The 23,258-nt window shown below is 37.0% G+C and overlaps 1 protein-coding gene across 2 annotated transcripts; it reads left to right on the plus strand.

The window, feature by feature from the left end:
- Window positions 1-200: 200 nt before the first annotated feature.
- Window positions 201-23,190, plus strand: LOC104605669 (uncharacterized). 2 transcript variants are annotated; one of them, XM_010270516.3, is made up of 12 exons: window positions 201-343; window positions 463-531; window positions 832-996; window positions 1,129-1,326; window positions 8,954-9,032; window positions 9,162-9,304; window positions 18,907-18,988; window positions 20,450-20,526; window positions 21,161-21,644; window positions 21,757-21,993; window positions 22,200-22,350; window positions 22,813-23,190. In XM_010270516.3, exons 2-10 carry the CDS (start codon window positions 490-492, stop codon window positions 21,933-21,935), a joined length of 1,449 nt encoding a protein of 482 aa, XP_010268818.1. In that variant the 5' UTR covers window positions 201-343; window positions 463-489; the 3' UTR covers window positions 21,936-21,993; window positions 22,200-22,350; window positions 22,813-23,190. The 2 variants fall into 2 exon arrangements, with proteins under 2 accessions (XP_010268818.1, XP_010268819.1); XM_010270517.2 differs by having other exon boundaries at window positions 287-343; window positions 1,089-1,326.
- Window positions 23,191-23,258: the final 68 nt, after the last annotated feature.

Below are 23,258 nucleotides of genomic sequence, written 5' to 3' on the forward strand. Positions count from 1 at the left end.
TGAAATCAAGAAAAAAAAAAAAACTTACCATTTCATTTCTTTTGAATTGCAGAAAGGAGTGATTAATAACTAGTGCATCATATGGAGCCTTACATTTGCATTAGATTAACGGCGTTCAGGGACCCGTATTCAAAAAACGGGTTTGACCAGCCCGTTTGTTAGCATTTCTCTATCTCTATTCCAAAACGCCTACTTCCTCCACTGGGGCGCTCCCGCATTTTACACGTCCCCGCCAAAAACCGGTGAAACCGTTGGTTATAATGAAACCCTAGTTTCTCAATAAGTTGCCTGGAAGAAAATTGATCGAAGAAGTAGAGCATCTCCAGTTGTTCTTTACATACAGGTACAAATATATTTTTAGTCGTTTTCGCTTTGTTCCTCCTTTGACTTCAGTTTTCTTGCATCTTTTTTCTTCAAATCTTCAGAAATATAAAGTTAAAATTCCTTATATAATTTACTTAGGGAATTTGGGAGAAAGATCCAACTTTAATGGAAAACTCCATCAGAAAACGTCTCAGCCTGCAAAATGAGGTTAGTCATTTTACATGTCGATCTCTTGATGCCAGAAAATAGCGTCTTTGCTGCTGCCAAATTAGTGACTTTACTTGCACAGTTGAGTTCTATCTGTTATGAATTTATTGGCATTTGATAATTGTATATGAGAAAAAGGTAGACCATGCCAAAAAAAAAAATATTTATTCACCGGCTTTCGGTCGGTGAAGGACTGTATGAACTGTAATTAGCTTAAAAATATTAACTTATTTGAGTGGAGCTTTGCAATGCTTATTTAGAGTTTCTTCTGATGTTCGGTTGCTACATATCTTGCATTAGATTCTTAAGTGGTTGAAGGAATTTTCTGAAAAAGTGGAGAGTAGAGCAAATGCTACTACGGTGGAAGTGCATAAACTTCTGGAACAGACTGACATTGTTGAGCAAGATATGAGGAACACTCTGAATTCTTTCAGAAATCTTTCATATAATCTGTTTAAAGAAAATGTAAGTAGAAAATTGTAATCCTAAACAATCAATTGCCTGTATTCTGCAACTTATAAGATTCACAAAATATTCTTGGTTTTTGGATCAATCAGAATATTATTTTTCTTCAAAGCACAATCTTCTTGGCTACAGAAAATATCTGAGGAAGATGAAATGTCTGGCTGTGCAAGGGAAGACTCCAAAAAATCAGCTGAAGCAGGGATTCCTGCTCAGAGCTATGAAGCAGACATATTACCAAGATATAAAGAAGCCTTATCTCTTGGCTTGAGGTCATACAGGAGCCACATTCAGAAAACAAATAGAAAATCTTCAACAGGTTCTGGGTTTAATGTAAGCTTCCATTTTTGAATTTGGCCATTATTCTTGCATTTGTAAACCTATTTTGAGCTTTAATTTCATTATGAATTCTTCATATTCTCTAATCCACTCAGGTTTTATGCATTTTGTCATTACTATATTTAACCATGAAATTGAAATGTTCACCTGTGATACTGTCAGTCTGTCACTTGAATTGCTTTATTGAAGTGAGGCATATGCTTTAGAATGGTATCCTTGAAAGCCATTCGTAGGTGGGGAGGTAAAGGCAATGTAGGGAGGTAAACCTGAAAGATGGTAGAAGGCTCTGAGAGGGGGAAAAGGGAGGAAAGATGCAGGGAAGGCTTTAATGGAGGTTGTGAGTGTAGAGAACACTAATGTGGTCCCCACTGTTTGTATGTCAGCAATAAGTTATGATTAGGATTAGTTCTTTATGATAAGATTAGGACTAGTCTTTTATAAGATTAGGATTAGTCTTTTTTTTAGTTTTATCTTATCTTATCTTATCTTATCTTGCCATGTAAGCAATTCAGTCCTTTTACAAGTATGATACTATGTATATAAATTTAAGGGGGGGGTGGCTGTTTAAACACATCAACCCAACTCTCTTTTATCAAAATCTCTCTCTCTCTCTCTCTCTCTCTCTCTCTCTTTTCTCCCTCTTCTTTTCTTATTTTTTTTCTTCTCCTTTTAAGTGTTTGTTCAATCTTGAGCGACTATTTGGTATCAAAGCATTCGATCTAGGGTTTCTCATGTGGAATTAATTCAGCCGATCACATGAGAATTATTTAGGGCTGAGTTTTTTCATTTGACTGATTCTTGGAGATTACAAGAAGTCTTCAGCAACTGTCCAAGGATTGGAAAGTGCTCCTTGTAATCAAGAAGAATCAGAGAAGAATTAAGTGATCAAGGTTAGGTCTTTGGTCAAGATTGGAGGTGCCAATCTGATTTTTTGGTTCTCTCATCAAGATTGAAGTTGGCGATCAAGAAGATTTTTTCTTCGAGATCAGTTCTGTTTCAGAAGTTTCTCGGGTTGATCAGAATCAAGATCAGTTTTGAGCAAACTGAAGTTGGCGATCAGAATTTCAGCAAGAATTTTTTGAATCAAGATCAGGTTTTTTTCCTTAGAAATTCCCGGGTAAGGTCTTATTCCTTCTTGAGGGCAGCAACAAGGATAGCTTAATTTGTGAGGTACGACTACATAGAATTTTTTTTTTCTTTTTCTCTTCTAGGGTTTTAAGAGAAAACCCTAAAATCCAGGATTGTTACTGTGTCTGGATAAGAGATTAGACTTGTTTTTAAGTTTGGCTGCTATCAGATTTCTGTTCTCTGATCTTTGTTTTTGGAGTTCTGTACCTAGGCCAACTGCTATTAGTTCTCAAATTTAGTAGGCTGATTGATACAGGGATATAGTGAATTGGAATTTTTTTTCTTTCTCTGAATCTGATTTCTGCTTCTAGACCTACTGTCGTTAGTTTTTTCAGACCCTGTAGGCTGATTGTTATAGTAAATAGAAGGTGTTTTTTGCTTAACCCCTAACCAAGAATGGAGTTCAAGCACCAAGGAGAGGGTGTTTTTGGGATTGGTTCAGGTGGCATGACTGAAAACACCTTCTAGATTACAACTGTAAAGTTTGATGGTTTAAACTACTTAGAGTGGGCCCAATCAGCCATGATGGCCATTGGGGGAAGAGGAAAATTGAACTATTTGTTGGGAGATGTGAAGGAACCAAATAAGGAGGATCCCACTTATGCTAAGTGGATTTAGGAAAATTATTTAGTGATGACATGGCTGTGCAATTCCATGCAGCCACACATCAGCCGAAATTACTTATGGGCAAAAACAACTAAAGAAATATGGGATGTTGTGAAAGAAACCTACTCTCAGCCCCTTAATGTTGCTAGGGCTTATGAGCTGAAATGTGAGGTTAAAAATCTCAAGCAAGGTGAGAAACAAGTTTCTGTTTATTTTTCAATCTTGAAATCCCTGTGGCATGAAATTGACCACCTTGAATCAATTGAATGGGAAAGTCAGAAGGATGCACATATTTACAGAAAGCAGATTGAAACTAATAGAGTGTTTGAGTTCTTGGATGGTCTAAATTCGGAATACGATATTGTGAGGCAACAACTGTTGACAAGAGACAGTGTAACTCTGTCCCAGGCCTATTCCTTAGTGCACAGCGAAGAGACTAGGAGAAAAGTTATGCTACAGCAACAACCTTTTGAATCAGCTCTGGCAGCAGTTAAGCCCAATCTAGGAGTGATAAGGAAAGAGACATAAAGAAGGAAGCTAAGAAGGAACTAGTATGTGAGCATTGCAAGAAACCTAAACATACTAAAGAGACCTGTTGGAAGTTACATCCACATCTAGTTCTAGCAAAATTCAGAAACAAAAAGGGGAATGCAAATATGGCTGTTAACACTAATAGTACAACATCATCTAGCACAAGAGGCAATCCTCTAGATACTCTAGCTACTGTCCGAGCTGCTCTAGTTCAGCTGGAAAATGAAGTTGGTAATTCAGCTCCACCTCCTCGGACACCATCAGCACCCCCTACCTCAGCTTTTGCTCATTCAGGTAATCGGGCCTCAACTCATCATGCCTCAGTTACAAGTAATACTGAACATTCATGGATAATAGATTCAGGAGCATCTGACCATATGACTGGCTTGCCGTCACTATTTACTACCTATCACTTATCTTTAGCTAGAGACAAAGTGTCCATTGCTGATGGCTCCCTCGTTCCTATTTCTGGCAAGGGAGGAGACATCAAGTTGTCTAATGCTATTTCCTTATCTTCAGTTTTGCATGTTCCTAAGCTTAGTACTAACTTGCTTTCAGTTAGTAGCATTACAAAAAACCAAAATTGTTCAGTAACCTTTTTTCCGGATCGATGTGTTTTTAAGGATTTGGAGACAAGGACGGTGATTGGGACTGGCCGTGAGGCAAATGGAGTCTATCTGCTTGGAGGGAGTCCTCATTGGGAAGATAGTGAGACTAAGAGGTCTTGTGTTTCTCAGTCTGTTGATCAGGCTATGCTTTGGCATAATAGGATGGGTCATTTATCTTTTCGGGCTTTGAAGAGTTTGTTTCCTAGTTTATTTGAATCTATCCAGATGTCTAGTTTGAAATGTGAGAGTTGTGAACTTGCAAAACACTGCAGGACAACCTATTCATTAAGTAATAATATAAGTAATATTCCCTTTGAAATTGTGCATACTGATGTTTGGGGACCTTACCATATCACCTCCATGGGGAGGTACAGATATTTCCTATTGTTTGTTGATGATTATACTCGTTTTTCGTGGATTTATCTCATGCGTTCTCGAGATGAGGTTCCAACATTAACCCGGATATTTCATCAGATAATTTTAACCCAATTTAGGGTCAAAATCAAAATTTTTAGATCTGATCATGTGAAAGAATATTTTGCAAACCCATTAGCCTCCTATTTGCTTGAACATGAGATTTTCCATCAGAGTACCTGTCCTCATACACCACAGCAAAATGGGGTTGCTGAGAGAAAGAATAGACACATATTGGAGGTAGCCAAAAGCATTATGTTTACCTCCAATGTGCCTATACGTTTCTGGGGGGATGCTGTTCATACAACAATGTATCTCATCAATAGGATTCCTTCACGGGTTCTTGACATGAAATCTCCATTTACCCTCTTATATCCTGATAAAAAGTTATTTACCATTCCCCTTAAAACCTTTGGTTGTACATGCTTTGTTTAGATTTTTCGCCCTCATCGTTCCAAGTTTGATCCTAAGGCCTCAAAATGTATTTTCCTTGGTTATGCACAAACTCAAAAGGAATATTGCTGCTATGAACCTACTTCTGGGAAAAGATTTGTCTCAATGGATGTCACTTTCTTTGGAGATGTATCCTATTATCCAAGGGTTTCTCCTCAGGGGGAGAGTAGTAAGGATGGGGTTAACTCGTCAGAAGTTCCTTTACCTATCCCATTAAGTGAAGAGGGGTGTAATGGGGAGGGCTGTCAGAGATGTAGGGATGTGAGAGTCTATCACAGACAATGGAGACAGGTTGATTTTGGACATCAACAGTGCAGGCTAGTTCTAGTCTCCTCTGCAGATCCAGATCCCGGTACCACAGTAGCCCCAGTTCCTTTTGAGGTAGCCAGATCCAAGCATGGGATTTTTGTTTCTCAAAGAAAGTATGTTCTTGACTTGTTGAAGAAACATGAAAGTTGGGTGTTAAGCCTGCTGACACACCCATTGAACAAAATCACAAGATCAGTGCAGAGGGTGGAGAACCCCTTGAAGATAAAGCTATGTTCCAACGGTTAGTTGGAAAACTTCTCTATCTTTGTCTCACTTGACCCGACATCAGTTATGCTGTCAGTGTGGTTAGTCAGTATATGCACTCTCCTAGGACTACTCACCTCCTTGCAGTTGAGAGGATACTAGCATATTTGAAGAGGTGCCAAGGCAGAGGCATTTTATTCAAGAATAATGATCACATGAAGATAGAAGTTATCACAGATGCTGATTGGGCTGGGTGTGTTGATGATCGAAGATCTACTCTGCATATTGTGCTTTTGTAGGAGGTAACCTTGTCTCTTGGAGGAGTAAGAAACAAAATGTTGTTTCTCGTTCCAGTGCTGAAGCTGAATATAGGTCCATGGCAAATGGTGTAGCTGAGATCCTATGGTTGAGCTCATTATTTGAGGAGTTAGGTATTGTTTATGAGAAACCCTTGATGCTGTACTGTGATAATCAAGCTGCCATCAATATAGCCCATAATCCGGTACAATACGGCAGGACTAAGCATATTGAAGTGGATCGACATTTTATTAGAGAAAGGGTTACATCTCAAGAAGTATGTCTTCCATACATCACCTCCGACATGCAGCTGGCAGACCTTCTCACCAAGGCAGTTTCAAGGAAGAAGTTAGAAGCAGATCTATGCAAGTTGGGAATGACAAACGTCTATTCCCAACTTGAGGGGGAGTGTAGAGAACACTAATGTGGACCCCACTAAGGTGGTCCCCACTGTTCGTATGTCAACAATAAGTTATGATTATGATTAGTTCTTTATGATAAGATTAGGATTAGTCTTTTTTTCAGCTTTATCTTATCTTATCTTATCTTGCCATGTAAGCAATTCAGTCCTTTTACAAGTATGATACTATGTATATAAATTTAAGAGGGGGGCAGCTGTTTAAACACATCAACCCAACTCTCTTTTATCAAAATCTCTCTCTCTTTTCTCCCTCTTCTTTTCTTATTTTTTTTCTTCTCCTTGTAAGTGTCTTTTCAATCTTGAGCGACTACTGTGAGGAAGCTGAGAACGCCAACTGGCAGGGCTTACACAAGAGGCCAATAAGGTATGCATGAGGAGGGTTTCGGGCCTCCTCTATTTATAGAGGGAATCATGTAATAGAGAACAGAAATCATGTAAAAAGAATGGAAACTTTCCCCAAAGCGGGAAAGTTTGTTACTTGGTTAGATCTGAGGCCGAGAGGGCACAAGTAGTGTTTCACCATGTGTCACTGCAGGGATTCTCGGAGTCTGGGTTCCCGCCTTTTCTCCTCGAGGTCTGCATGTGAACTCGAGTTAAGCTACAGCCCTACTTCTAGAAGCCTCTCATGCTTTAGCTGTTTTATTGGGGTGTTTATATCACAAACTTATTGTGTGTATGTTGTGCTACTGCACTGCAACACCTAGACAGTATATCATCGCAATGCAGTGGGTTGTTGCGACAGTGCATCGAGTCGCAGAACAATTGTGATCTTCTAGAGGTAGTAGTGGTTGTGTTCTGTGCTGTGACAATGGTTCAATGTTTCTCATCGCGAGTGTAACTATTTATTGTGGTCTGAGAACTGTGTGGAATTGTGCCATGGGGATTTTTAGGCAATGTTATAGCTGTACTTGGGTGTTCTTCAGTGCAGTTCTCTTATTTTATAAGTGAGGAAATCTGGATTTGTGATGCGATGTGAGCATGCTGTGGTCTTACCTGAGTGTCTTTAGCACAATCTCTATAGAGCCTAAATCCGTGTACTTACACTATTATATGGTACTTTGGAATCCCCTTCTTGCTAGAGTGTGAGAAGAAAACAAGGCCCTTAAGAAGGCCAAGCATCTGTTTGATTAGGATCCCCATAACAAGAACACTCTACTAAGGTTTAAAGTATCGATACACCCGATATGCATAAATAGGCGTAATGAGTGTTTTGATACCACAAAACATCATTTTTTTAGTTTTTTTCTCAGAATTGGTCAGGGGGCCGGTCTTAGGCCCACCTACGACTTGAAAATGCCCCAAATCCCAAACCTCTTGTACTTGCAGTATTGGTGGCTTGCTGATAAGATACAATACACCTGATATGGGGCATAATGTGTTGACATTTTGAACCTTGCACTCTACTAGCTACCTTTCCAAATAAAAAGGAAAAACTCTATTTTCTGAAAGTTGGCCATGCCAGATACTTTACAGTAATTGCATTTTTTTGACACTCCTAACATCACAATCTGTTCCATTTTCTGAAGTTGCAATGCTAAACATATCATGACATTGATGACGGGGTCAGTTTCCCTAATTCTTAGGTCAAAATTTCTCTATGGAACTTTCAAATGCATGCAAACTTCATTTTTGAAGGGGAGTAGCAGATTAACATTGATTGGTTGAGAGACCATTCACAAGAGGATTTGAATCTTGAGTGGAGTCCTTCATTTTGTTTATTTGTGGCTGGTGGGTCCCTCTATGATTGGCTTGTTCTTTCAAAGATAGGGTTGTCATGGTGGGTTATCTTAATTATAGGGGTATTCAGATGTATGGCGTACAAATTAGAAGAAGAGTATGTGGACCATTTATTTCTTTACGTTTGATGATCAATTTGATCAATTGTTCTATATTTGTTTATTTTTCTTTAAAGACATTGCTTTGGTTGGTTCCTCTTTGTGAAGCCCTCCTCCATTCAGTGTAGTATCTTTGGTATCTGAGGTCTTTATCCTTTATATGATGGTACCTTCTGTTGTTTGTTGAAGCCATCCAAAAAGCTTAGGAGGATATTTGATGGAATCGAGAGGCCCTGTATGCATATCTATGCAGATATGATTCTTATGTCAATTGGTCTTTTTTGTTTGGATGTAGAGGATTTTACATGGTAAAAGACTACTTGTTGAGCCAATTGCCTTCTTTTTTACACTTCTATACTTCCTATGCTTCTTTGAAATCTTTTTTAGTTATTGATACATGAGAAAGGAAAGAAAAGAAAAGAAAAAAAATTGTTGTAGTGATTTCTATATACTATGCATAGTCAAATACACTTGTAGCCAAATTTATAGTTTATGATTAACTTAACAAATGTTGGTGTATATTTATCATTCTTAAATTATTATGACATAAAATCTGGAATCCTTTTCCTATTTCTCATATATTAGACATTTATTGATACTTTAATCTTTGAAAATCTCTTTCAGAATAGAATATTTTGTAATACAAAAAATTGTAATCCCCAAGAGTATAGACACTGTACAGGGTTTCTCATTTTTTTTGTTCTTTTTCTTCTGAATTCAATAAAATACTATGCTGTTTCAAAAAAAAAAAAATGTTGACACTTTCTAATTGTATGGTTGGATGTCATCTGTTTCTTTCATATGGTTATTGGAAGATGGGTTTTGCACATGGTCCACTCCCACATGTAATTGGCTCGGAAGAATATATTCATGACAACAGTTGTGGTTTAACAGGTAACAGCTTCTCTGTGAAATGTTCAACAAAATGTAAAATATTATATAATGGCGTGCATTTATTAGTAATTCTTTTATCGTAAGGAAGCTTCTAAAATAGGTGCTATTTTGATCTTCGTTTTCATGCAGAGGATTTGATATTGGGGAGAGAATCACTTAATCCCAGCCAAATAACAGAAACAGGAGGAATATTATTTGATACCATAAAGAGTGGCTCTGACACTATGTTTAGTGGAGATTTGTTCACGGAGGAACAAGAACCGTTGGAGAAGGCAAGTTAATGGGTCCTTATCCTTGTGCCTTCTGTTTATATCTGCATATTATCACAATACAATCTCTCTCTCTCTCTCTCTCTCTATATATATATATATATATATAAATCTTACTTTTTCTATCTGTTGCTGATAAAAAAAATATATCGTACATTTTCTATAGATGTTAAAGATTGCTTCCTTAATGCAGGCAAGGGCAAATTTATGCAGCCTTTTTTATAGGAATGGAATATTTGGGAAAGCACTTATTCTTTTATTATACTAGTAGAAGGGATGTGCTTCACATGTGTATATATGATGATATATATTAAATGGCATATAATATGCATATAATTTTATTTTATACATTATATAATATAAAATATTATATATAATACATATTATAAGTGTAATATTATAATATTTAAATAAAAAATACAATAAGACATAAATATATACATATGTATACATTATGTATAAAATACATATATTTAAACATATGCGGGCTGGGCCAGGTTTTAAGTATTAGGCCTAGGCCCGGCCTGAAATTTGTGGGCATGGTGTGGGCCCGGTCCTAGGCTGGGCTTGAACATAAAACCTAAGCCCAAGCCTGAAATTTCCGGGCCAGGTTGAAATGATCACCCCTATATCCAAAGGTAGGGCTGCAAATGAATCAGATATTGATTTGGTCCTAGTTGAATCTGTTTTCTGTAATTTTTATTTGTTTTGTAATTATTGTCTATCTCTCTGACAACCATGTATTTTTTTGATGCAGATTAAATCCATCCAAATAAATTAAAATTTGAATTTGATTATATTATAATATATTGATTTTAATATATGAAATTATATAATTATATAATATATTATATAAATTTATATATAGCAAATTTAATATTTCATACTTATATTCATATATTCACACTAGAAAGTAATTAACTTTTAAAAATTTTTCTTTACTTGAAAAATGAAGCAAAGTTAGAATAAATTTGAATTGTATATGTCATTTTCAAATATGATCAGATTTCAAATGGGACTCAGATTTGGATTTTAGTTTCATTCATCGGATCCATTTATAATTCAAACTACTTTGAGTTCTGTTTTGAATCTCATTTAAGCTTTATAGGTTATATATAGTTCTACTTGATTAATGACCAATATTGACCATAACTCAAACCTAAAAGATAAATGAGATATGCCATTAAATTAATGATGAACAAACAAATTAGGAAACAAAATTGGATTTCATTTGTGATTAAAGGACATGAACCAACTTTTTAATTCAAAATAGGGAAATGAAAAATTAATTTTAAATATATTGGGTTGCTCATATCTAGGGGTGGCCACAAGCTGAGCTCTTCACGAGCTATTCGAGCTTGGCTCGTGAAAAGCTCGTCTCAGTTCGATTTCAACCAAGCTTCGAGCCGAGCTCGAGCCCAATTTACAGGCTCGTTTGTTAATCAAGCCGAGCTCGAGCCTAATAAAGCTCGGCTTGTGAGGCTCGCGAGCCGAGCTCGAATAGCTACATACATGTATACATTGATACATACATACGTACATACATATAATAATAATAATAGTAATAGTAATAATAATAAATTATAGAAAATAATATATATATAATATTTTTATGTATATATAATAATAACTAATTATTATAATTCTTAATTTTTTAAATATCAAATAAAAAATATTTTTTTATTTTTTATAAAACATATTTCTCAAGTTGAGCTTGAGTCGAGCCGAGCTCGAGCTTCGTATTGCCTTGGCAAGCCGAGCTCAAATAGCTAGCTATTCGGCCCGGCTCGAATCCTCCCCTACTCATATCATGTTTTGAACATGTTGAATTTTCATGTTATAGATTGTAGAGAAGATGGGCCGAATGGCCCATAGGCTGTTTATTCTTTCTTACTATTTATGTTCTTTTCTGTAATGGGCCTTATTCCAGGCCCATCCTTTCTATGTTATGTTCTTTGTAATTTCTTGCCCAACTAAGGGCCTCCTTGTAATTATTCAAATTTATCTTAATAAAATAGTGTTAGGGTGCTGAGAGAGAGTAATGTTCGAAACTCCACTCTCAAAACCCTCATTGCCGAACTCTCAAGGTCTGTTTTCTTCAGTTTTCTTCATGGTATCAGAGCAGGCCTGAACTTCAGTATTCTAGGGCTGGAAGCTTCAGCTCGTGTTGCCTGATTCTTGGAGGTCATTGGAAGGTGCCCAAGACTCAAATCTCTTGGAGAAGTAGTTCGGTGGCCAGGAAGAATCAGAGAAAAAAAAGGGAAACAACTCGGTTTCTGATTTGAAGCTTAAATATTGTAAGTTGTGCTCAGATTTCTGGGTTATTTTTTCTGTGTTTGGACTGTTGAAGTGTCCGAAATTTCTGGGTTGTTTTTTGTACAGCTATTCGGCTGTCTTTTAATCTAGTTTAACCCAGAGATTTCTAGGTTGTTTTCACTCCTTTTTGGACTGTCAAAACTGCCGAAACATCCTTGGATTCAGTGCTGCGAATTGTTGCTTCTTTTTGGCTGTGTTTTGGGGGCCTGTATGGACTGTTCTTGAGGTTTTTTTCACCTTTGACAGTGGGGTTTTCTCTATTGCCCACACTGTGTTTGTAAAAAGGCCTCTTCATCAATACGGACTAGTATTTACTCTTCTTGGCTACTTTTTGGTGTTTACCTAGAAGTCCCTGATTAGAAAAGGAACTTCGATTGAGTGCACAATGCTTAGAAGTTTTCTGATTACTTCTTGAAGGCCGAACCAAGGTTCTGCTTCAGTCTTGGTTCTTACAACTTCTGGGTGTAGTTTGGCCTTGTGTATTGCTGTCTTGAGGTTGGTTGAACTCAGTCCTTGCTCATCCTCATTCAGTACACTTGTAGAAGTCATCTGAAATCATATTTGAAGTGTTTACATGATGAACTTCTCAGAGTTTGAAAACAAGAATGGTGCTGAATATGGACAGGTTCAGGGGACTCCAGGTGATTCTTTATTGATTGTGACCACAGTTAAACTAGATGGAACTAATTATCTGGCATGGTCACAATCGGTAAAGATTTATATATGTAGTAGAGGAAAGTGGGGGTTTATTTCCGGGAGCAAGAAGGCTCCCCCAGAAGATGATCCATTCTACGAGAAGTGGATGCAAGAAAATTACACTGTCATTGGGTAGCTTGTGAACTCAATGCAACCACAAATTAGCCAACACTACCTATGGATGAATTCAACAAAGGAAATTTGGGACAGTGTTGTAAAAACCTATTCCCAAAAACTAAATGTGGCTAGAGCCTATAAATTGAGAAGTGATGTGAAGAATTTAAGGCAAGGGGAGAAACCTTTAGTTGTATATTTCTCAACCCTGAAGTCTCTGTGGCAAGAAATTGACCTAATAGAAACTGTAACTTGGGACACCACCAATGATGCAGAGACCTTCAGAAAACTGGTTGAAAGGAACAGGGTGTTTGAGTTCTTAACCGGACTAAACCCAGAATATGATATCACAAAACAGAATATTCTTTCCAAGAAGAGTGTCTCATTGTCACAAGCTTATGCTTTGGTGAGCAGTGAAGAGAGCAGAAGGGCTGTCCAGGTTCAAGGGGCTGGTATTAGTGATCACTTTGCGAATATGGGGGTTAAACCCAAAGGTGTTGCTGGGATATCTAGTGGCTCAGGAAAGAAAGAAGTTGTATGTGAGTACTGCAAGAAGCCGAAGTACACCAAAGACAAGTGTTGGAAATTACATCCTGATCTTGTTCCCATTCGGTTTCAAAAAAAACATGATAGTAAAAGGACATGAAGTGCAAATGTGATTGCTGGGCCAGATAGTGATAAGTACTATACTGAAGAGATGTCTACTTGTGCACAGTTGGCAACCATGAAAGCAGAATATGAAAAGTTTGGGAAGATGATCAGTCATCTAGAGGATGTGACTTCTTCCAACCCTTCAGGAAATTCAACTTCTTCTGCATTTGCTCATTCAAGTATAAGGGCTTCTGCCAATCATGCAACCACTTCAGGTAATCTTAAGATCCCTTGGATTATTGACTCAGGTGCTTCTGATCATATGACCAACCTTTCTACCTTGTTTGTTTCATATGACTTGCTTCCTGGACGTGATAAAATCACTTTAGCTGATGGTTCACTTGCCCTTATTTCTGGCAAGGGAACCATCAAGGCTACAGATTCCTTGTTCCTACCTTCTGCCCTTCATGTACCTAGACTAAATACAAATTTGTTGTCTGTAAGTAGTTTATCCAAGTCACTAAACTGTTGTGTAACCTTCTTTCCTTCCTACTGTGTTTTTCAGGATTTGGAGTCTCAAAAGGTGATTGGGAGTGGCCATGAGGCGAACGGAATATACCTGCTTGATACTCCGGGACAATGCACTGATCATCCTGGGAATGTTGCTTTCGGGTCTGTTTCTTTAGAGTCTATTAGTCGGATTATGTTGTGTCATCATCGATTGGGTTATCTGTCTTTTTCTACCTTGAGTTTTCTATTCCCTGAACTGTTTTAGGGAATTAGTTTGTCCAGTTTTCATTGTGAGTCTTGTGAGTTATCAAAGCATTGTAGAAACAATTATCCTTTAAGCAATAAAAGATCTTCTTTTCCTTTTAATATTGTGCACTCTGATGTGTGGGGGGCTTACCACTTACCCTCCATGGGTGGCTACAAATATTTTATCTTGTTTATTGATGACTTTTCTCGGTTCACTTGGATATTCCTGATGAAATCCCGTGATGAAGTTCCGATACTTGTAAGACAATTCCATGAATTTGTTCTAACCCAACTCGATACCAGGATTAAAATTTTCAGATCTGATAATGCAAAAGAATATTTTGAGAAGAACCTATCCTGCTATCTCTCTGACATGGGGGTTATTCATCAAAGCTCCTGTGTTAGGACCCTAGAACAGAATGGAGTTGCTGAGAGGAAAAATAGGCATATTGTTGAAGTTGCAAGAAGTATCTTATTTGCCTCACATGTTCCTATAAGGTTTTGGGGTGATGCCGTTCTCACAGCCACCTACCTTATAAACCGTATGCCATCCAGGGTTTTAGGGTTTAAGTTTCCCTTCAATCTCCTTCATCCGGACAAGGACCTTTTTCCTATTCCTCTTCGTGTCTTTGGCTGCACCTGTTATGTACATGTTCCAAGTGTCCAAAGGCATAAATTTGAACCCAAAGCCCACAAGTGTATCTTCCTTGGTTATTCCCCACACAGAAGGGTTACTGTTGTTTTGATCCAAAGACTAGCATTCGGTATGTCTCAATGGATGTCACCTTTGATGAGCTTTCTCCCTTTTATGGTTCCTCTCCAGAAGGACATTGTCCACAGGGGGAGGATTTGTCACAAGTGTTTGCTCTTCCTCTTCTTATCCCAGTTGAGTCTTTTGATGAGTCTACTTCTCCTTCAAATGAATCAAGGGCGGATTAGTCGTTCCATTCTCCCTGTCCCAGTATTCTTCCACCTTTACCTCCTCGTCCTATCCTTAATCCCAAGGTGTATCAAAGGCAAAGATCCAGAAATGAGCAGGTTGTTTCTCCTACAACACATGAGCCTCATACACTTCCAGTCACAGATGAGACAACAGGTACAGTTTTAGCACCCTTGGAGTCATCCTTCCCTGACCTTGATATTCCCATTGCTGTTAGGAAAGGAAAACAGAAGTGCACTGCTCACTGCATTTCCAAGCACCTTTCTTACAGGTTGCTTTCACCTTCATACTTTGCGTATCTCTCTTCTGTTGCTTCTAACCCTATTCCCAGGTCTGTGTCAGAAGCTCTTAATATTCCAGAATGGAGGGATGCTATGAGGTCTGAAATTGATGCCCTACACAAGAATTACACATGGGAAGTGGTTGATTTGCCTGAAGGGAAGGATCCAGTCGGTTGCAAGTGGGTCTTTACTATCAAATATCGAGCTGATGGCACCATTGAAAGGTACAAGGCCAGGCTGGTTGCAAAAGGCTATACACAGACATATGGGATTGATTATCTGGAGACCTTTGCACCTATTGCCAAGATGACATCTGTGAGGGTTCTTCTATCTTTAGATGCTCACTTTGACTGGCCCCTTTATCAATTGGATGTGAAGAATGCATTTCTGAATGGTGAATTATATGAGGAGGTTTATATGTCTCTTCCTCCAGGGATGTATGGAACTGATATGAAAGGAAAGGTATGCAGGCTGAAGAAATCCCTTTATGGACTAAAACAGTCCCCTAGAACATGGTTTGAGAGGTTTAGAACAACACTTGTTAACTTTGGTTACGTGCAGACACAGTCTGATCATACTCTTTTTGTGAAGAGGAGTGGACCTCTTGCAGTATACCTCATTGTATATGTAGATGATATTGTAGTGACTGGTAATGATGTTTAAGGAATTCATGATCTAAAATCTTTCCTCCATACAGAGTTTGAGATTAAAGATTTGGGGAAACTGAGATACTTCCTTGGCATAGAAGTTGCTCGATCCAAGGATGGGATTCTTATCTCCCAAAGGAAGTATGTTCTTGACTTGCTCTCTGAAACTGGAAAGATGGGTGCTAGACCAGTTGCTACTCCTATTGATATGAGTCATAAACTCTCTGCCTCAGATGGGACATTGTTAGAAGACAAAAGAATCTTCCAGAGACTTCTTGGGAAACTTCTGTACCTATGCATGACTCGGCCAGATATTGCATATGCAGTCAGTTGCATTAGCTAATTCATGCATGCTCCCCGAGACACTTATATGGCAGCAGCAGAGCGAATCCTATGCTATTTGAAGGGCTCCTCAGGAAAGGGAATTCTGTTTGTCAAGCATGGTCATATGAAACTTGAAGCCTACACCGATGCTGACTGGGCCGGAAACATTGATGACAGAATATCTACTTCTGGGTATTGCAGCTTGGTGGCTGGTAATGTTGTTTCTTGGAGAAACAAGAAATAATCGGTTGTTGCTCGGTCTTTAGCTGAAACAGAATACAGGGCCATGGCACATGGAGTTTCTGAACTATTATGGCTAAAATCATTGATGGAGGAACTTGGGGTTGAACATGACAAGCCAATGATGTTGTACTGTGATAATCAGACTGCCATCAACATTGCTCACAACCCAGTGCAACATGATAGAACTAAGCATATTGAAGTTGATCGACACTTCATTAGAGAAAGGGTTTCTTCGGGTGAAGTATGTCTTCCTTTCATCACATCTAAAGGACAGTTGGCAGATTTTCTCACCAAAGGCATTCCCAAGGCAAAACTTCAGCATGATACTGGCAAGCTTGGCATGATTGACATCTATGCTCAGCTTAAGGGGGAGTGTAGAGAAGATGGGCCGAATGGCCCATAGGCTGTTTATTCTTTCTTACTGTTTATGTTCTTTTCTGTAATGGGCCTTATTCCGGGCCCATCCTTTCTATGTTATGTTCTTTGTAATTTCTTGCCCAACTAAGGGCCTCCTTGTAATTATTCAAATTTATCTTAATAAAATAGTGTTAGGGTGCTGAGAGAGAGTAATGTTCGAAACTCTCACTCTCAAAACCTCATTGCCGAACTCTCAAGGTCTGTTTTTTTCAGTTTTCTTCATAGATTTTAGTTATACTTATAAAATGCTCTTTCTTGATCCATTAGAATTAACCTAAGTTTTAGACTTAGTGATCCTCACGTTGGGATTGATTTTTGGTGATGATTGATGATTGGAGCAATCTTGACAAGTGATGATGATTGAAAGTACATTTTCACTCTCAAAGACCATCTCTCCTAGAGTTCCAGTAATCTGAGTCTACATCACTTTTGTGGCTGCTGCTTAAACCCCCTTTAAAAGACATTTTGGAACCCTAAAGAAGAAATCAAATTGCTTTATTTCCCATTTTCCCTAATATGCAGTAAACAATAAAATTCTAATTAAAACAATAAAAAGTAAAAGATCAATTAATAAAATATTATTCAATTAAGTAATAGTAAAATGATATCTTAATAATAAAGTAATATTTCATATAATAAAATATTTATTAAAACAATGGTACCAAAATAAAAATATTTTAATATTATATATAATTGGTTTAAATTCCGTATTTTCATTAATGGTTTGGAATTCGTTCAAAATCCAATAGATAAGATTGAACTCAAATTCCTATGTAATAGGATCATATTCAAATCCAGGTATGTTCGATATGAATCTGATTTTGTTTAAGCTCTAAACAAACATGGTTTTTCCCTTTCTTTCTCGCATCAAAATGAAATCCATGCAGGCAATCTAAGAAAGACACATGGTGTCATCATGTTCATCCTTTCTATTCCAAATTATTCACACCAGTCAGGTGCTTGGTTTTTGATGAATCTAAAAGATGTTTCACAGTGAAACATCTTAAGCGATATGACTTATTTAACCCTGGATAAGGGAGTTGTTGGCATCTAGACATTTAGTGGATTCTGATCTAAAGGGAGTCGTGCTTTATTTCTAATACATGGTAGAGATGGTGTCCTGTAAATACCATTCGGACGGTCAGGAATGTCTTTCAGTTTGCATTCAATATCTTTGTGATGGATAGTGAAAATTTCCATTGCATCTCTAAATCTCCACCTTTCATGGAGGGTTGAGTGATGTCCACACGTAACACCACTTGACAAAAAAATACAGAGAGAAAAAAAGTAAGAGACATTACTGAGTTTGTAAGGATATTTATTGGAAAAATAAAAGTTCGACTGTTGAAGAAAAAAAACGTGAAACTCTCTTTTTATATGGTAGATAGATATAAATGATTCATTTAAAATCGAAAAGAGAAAAGGGGCAACCAAAACCATTAAGGTGGTCCATTCAGCAAGTCAAACTCAAATAAATAATGAAAAAGCAGTAAATTAACAAAGGGTTGAGCATCCTCATGATCCTCAGAAGTGCAGACCTGTGGCAGGCAATACCAACCGCAAATCACCTCCCACTGCAATTATGAATCGAGTTACCATCAATTACAAGCTATAACCATAGGGCATAGACTAACCAGGATTGAAGGTTCCACAGACAACAAGCTTGCTTCGGAATTTGATCCTCATGAGCCCTGGCATTACCATGGAGATACCCTTTTTGTTCTTCCTTATTTCTTGATTTTTCCTCAATCCATTAAGAGTGAACCTGGTTTGTGCAACTTAGCTGTACATTCCATAGTTTATATTGACTTTACCCTGATTGTCAGATGGTTTAATTTATAATTATTGCCTCTGGAACATTGGCCACATTCTTCAGGTAACCTAATCTTTTGTGAGGGTGATTAACTTATTACAAATCAATGTACCAATATGAGTTAGCTATGTCCTTGGAAAGTGTATCTTTTTAAAGAAGGTTCAATGTCATTTCATATATAGACCTGACTCCTCTCTGGAATACGAAGCCCAATAGCTTGACTCCTCTCTGGAATACGAAGCCCAATAGCTAGCATACTCATATTGTTAATGGATGTTTCTTAAGGTTGTTGATCTGTGAAGAATAATGGATAACATAGACAAGATTCTTATGCTCTTCTTTTACAACTAATTTTCTGTATCTAAATATAAAGTTTTGCTGTATAAAGCTCTTACATTCCTTCCATTTAATTCTCTTTTTTCATTAATCAATTTTTCCTTTACACTTACTCAAATGATTGTTTATAGGAGGGAAATGAACCACTGCTATCTGCTGCATTGGACTTCAAAGCAATGCTTGAAGCGGCACTCCTTAGCACCTATAAATTCTGTATGCCTCAGTTCTTGGTTTCAATTGTTTTTTTTTTTTTTTTTTTTTTTTTGCTTTTTGGTTTTGGTAAGCACGTCTATAAGTGTTTTGCTCTGTGAATGGAAATGTTTTAACTGATTATATATATTCTTCAGTTTCTCCATTTTGTATAATGCACTTTTTTTTCATAGGTAAGGTATAATTGTTTCAGTGGAAAAAGTATGGGAGATTGGGAGCGACATGGGCCCTGTAGCTCTCTCTATGAAACATTTTTGGCCTTTACTATTCATCATTAAAAAGATGCTGTTCTAATTATTACAGAAATTGTTGAAATTTAAGTGCCAAAACTCTTCGAAGATTGAAGCTCAAAAGTAAATAAACCCTTCAAAGGAATATGCAAGCAAATATCTGCAAGTCAAGTAAGCTTGTCTTCTTGCATGATACTATTCTGAGGCAATACTGGCTATGAAGGGCATCGTCATTGCAACTACCACTGCTAGTAGAAAGAATGGAGAGGTTTTATGTACTTAAATAGAATAAGAAAACAATTTTGCTTTGGAAGTTTCTAATATAGCACCCCCCCTCTAGTGACCAATAATCATGGCGGAAGGATGTTATATTCCTTACTAGAGAAAACTATTTATAAATGTTTTCTTCTTGGAAAGAATGGAGAGGGTTTATGTAGTTAAATAGAATAAGAGAACAATTTTTCTTTAGAAGTTTCTAATATAGCAGCACCCCCTCCAGTGACTAATAATCATGGCAGAAGGATGCTATATTCCTTACTAGAGAAAACTATTTATAAATGTTTTCTTCTTGGAAAGTTTATATGCAATCACTCTGTTTTGTACACAAATTTCATTTGCTAGTTTACTAGGGTAGTCTTCTAAACACATGTTAGGCAGTTAGGCAGGCCTTCTGAATATATACTCGTAATACCAAGAAAGGAAAACAACCAAGTTACTTCTTAAAAGAAAGGGGAACCATTAATTTAGGGCGTGAACAATATGGTGTTTGATCTTGTCAATCTTCTTCTTTATGGATTATTGTTGTTTTGACTTAGATGGTAAAGGGTGCTTTTGACTTGTTATTGCATCTTTGTAGTTTGTATCCATGGCATTGTTGTCATCATAACCATCACTTTTTGTCCTTTCTATCTATCTTTGCAAACTAATTTGATCTGTGAGCACTGCATGGATTATTTAGCCTGCAAACTGGATAAGCATTTGGATGCTCATTGAGTTCCAATCTACATTGCTACTTAGGCTATTTATTTTATTCTTTTTAATTTGATCTTGTTTTATTTATACTATCATCAACTCAGAAGGTTAATGGACTTCAATAATGTAATCTATGACTGTAATGTTGGTGACTATTGTATTACCATGAAAGTATTTATATGCATGTATACTTATTCATACATGTTCTGTAGCTTATCACCATTGTATGTCAGGCATGATATTTCCACCTTTTGCTTTTCAGATGACGAGGAAGGTCCGTCTGTATCTGATCCTGTCCATGGTTATAGTAACACCAATGAGAAAATTCATGCAAAGCTGGTCTGTTTGCTTAGCTTCTCAATGATAATGGAGCCATTAGATCACTTTTTGCATGGTTTTATTGTGTCAGTGAAATAGTAGCAAATGTTGAAACTGACTTTATTTCAAATGATTTGAAATTTTCAGTTCTTGGAGGTACCAGAACGTTGTAGTTAATTCTAAGAAAATTGGGAGCAATAGATGTTTCATACAAATGTAGCATATATTAGATGTAAACAACCCATTGTATACTGGTAACCTCACAAAGAAAAAGAAATTTATTACACATATTTAACAAATTCATTAAACATATCTAATAAATAATGCAGGATGAAATTTGGGAATTGGCTAATAGAGTGGCATCCTTGAGAAAAATTTGTGAAGTTGGTAATTGTATTTGTCCATTTTATCTTCTTGATCAATTTTGTGCAAACCTAATATGCTAATTTCTACCAGTATCAGAGTGAACTACAGTCATAGGCACCACATCTAAATCAAAGCCCAGATCCTCAAAGCTGATATGGCAAAGCCTTTTCTTTTTATGTCAAGGCTACCTTTTTTATATTTGAATATCTAATCTAAGTTTCAGTTTCTGGTTACTTGGTGTAGAATGCTCCTATTTTCCCATATTTCAGAAAATGACATTTTTCTACAGGATCATGAGGATTCTACAACACTGGATTCTGTTGATATTGCTAATTCTCGGAATGCTACTGGAATTATGAGTACCATTGTACCTGCCACTGCAGAAAAGATCATTTCTAATCAAGATTTGGTCACCCAATCCCGTGATATTTGTTCTACATTAATTTCCAGAAGCCTTTTTGATGCTGAAGAAGAATCATCTACATTTCTTTCTTCTGGTCCTGAGACTTTAATTGGTGGTAATAAGGCAGAAACTATATACAATCCCACACCAGAGGCTGATGATGCTATTTCAAAAGGTGCTGTTTCTCAGACTGCAGAATTTCCCAATTGTTCATTATCTAAGCCTGATGCTGGAGATGTAGATGCTATCCCTTTACCTTCTAGATCTGAAGGATTTATTTCCCATGTCCCTGAGGATGGGAAGTCAGCTGGTGCAGATTCAGTGATCCTAAAGAATGGAGAGGAACATGAAGGCCATTCAGACTCCTCTAGTAAGTTTCTGAAATTGTCGCCAATTTTTTATGTTAAAAGTTTCTTCTGACCGAACAGTTGAAGGGTCTTTACGAATTCCTGTGGATTAATTTGCAATTGGTGTTCTTCCAGATTCAGTTCATTTCACATCTGAAGATGTGACCAAGAGTTTAGAAAGACGTGAGTTTGTGTCTAGTTCCTTGAATACTTCTCATAATATAATTGGTGATTGTAAGCCACATTCTTCAAGACTTCAACAGTCAGATGTCCTTATTGATGTTAAGAGAGGGAAGAGCCCATTGAAGGGGTAGAACCTTCTAAGGAGATTGAAGAAAGCAATGATCTTCAATTTCTGTCTCATAAAGAGAGGTCTGTCCTTTAACCTTTTAATACTTACATGTGTGTCCTGTGCATTCTTGTTAATCTGTTACAACTGAAAAACATAGTTCTTGTTATTCATTTATGATTACATACATCTAAACACCCTTTTTGTTTACAGAGAAATTAATGCCTTTCTAGAGAGTAGTTTTGTATACTTAATCTTACTTTCTTCTTCACTTTGGCTAAATTTCCAGTTGAAGGCTTGAGTTAGTGCTGAAACATTTCTCAGATGTGTAGAAAATGCAATTTACATCAACAGCCTCAAATACAAGAGAGAATTGATGAAGGTGGACTAAGCTTACATTTTCTCTTTATGATGAAAGAATACAGTTATTCTGCAAAGAGGTAATGGTAATGTTATGTTCTTGCCACTCCCATTGAGTGTCATTCAATCACTAATACATGATTAAGGTAGTCCTTTAGGTCTTGTTTGTTTGCAGTGCAATTTCATTTATACTGATGCAAAAGTATGGGAATGCAAATGAGTTGAGTCCAAATTTTGGTTTACTTTTGTTTTATGGGTTTTATTTTGTTTTGTTTATTCACAATGCAGATGAAGCAAAATAGAACCTGAAGCAAAATAAAGTAAAACTGGAAGTAAAAGTGAACCAAAATTTATAATTTTCTCATTACACTCCCATGCATTTGTACTAGTGCAAATAAAATTGCAGTGCAAAACAAATAGAGCCAGTATTTTTTTTGGTGCAATTCTAATGACTAGTGTGCAACTTGACAACTATATCATTTCCATAAATTAACAAATTCTTGTTTGATTTCTTTATTGCTGTATCTTTTTGGATGTTTTAGGGGTACTAATTGAGACAAGGGAAAGTCTTCTTTAACCAAAGAGAAGAAAGATGGTCCATCACTGGAATTTTGGCATGTAATGGTAAAAGCTTGGTGATTACATTGCTGCTGAATGTTGACAGTGTTGATAAACAGGGCTGCTTACTGGAATCTATTCAAGTGATCTAGAAATAGTGGATTTTGATTTTATTGCTCAAGCATCTAAGTATTGTTCTCTGTTTCTAATCTTGGACATGTGGAGTGGAGTGTACTTGTTTTGGATGGCTTGTGGTCTGGATGTAATTAGAAACCTAAATCTGAATGTAGAGACCGTTTTTTTTTTTTTTTGCTACAAATGTAGAGAGCAATTGAACAGAGATAAATCTGATTTCACTGGTATATCTTGTGATGACCATGTTTATATACTAATGCATATTAGGATTAGTGCTACTAGAAAAAGAGAGGTG

The sequence above is a fragment of the Nelumbo nucifera genome, chromosome 1 (genome assembly GCF_055504915.1).
Source record: "Nelumbo nucifera cultivar China Antique chromosome 1, China Antique-T2T, whole genome shotgun sequence".
Classification (NCBI taxonomy): domain Eukaryota; kingdom Viridiplantae; phylum Streptophyta; class Magnoliopsida; order Proteales; family Nelumbonaceae; genus Nelumbo; species Nelumbo nucifera.

Coding starts and splice junctions, on each gene's coding strand:
- LOC104605669 (XM_010270516.3), top strand. CDS start 490: ATGGAAAACTCCATCAGAAAACGTCTCAGCCTGCAAAATGAG. Junction 532..831: donor GTCTCAGCCTGCAAAATGAG/GTTAGTCATTTT, acceptor ATCTTGCATTAG/ATTCTTAAGTGGTTGAAGGA. Junction 9,305..18,906: donor AACAAGAACCGTTGGAGAAG/GCAAGTTAATGG, acceptor GATTGTTTATAG/GAGGGAAATGAACCACTGCT.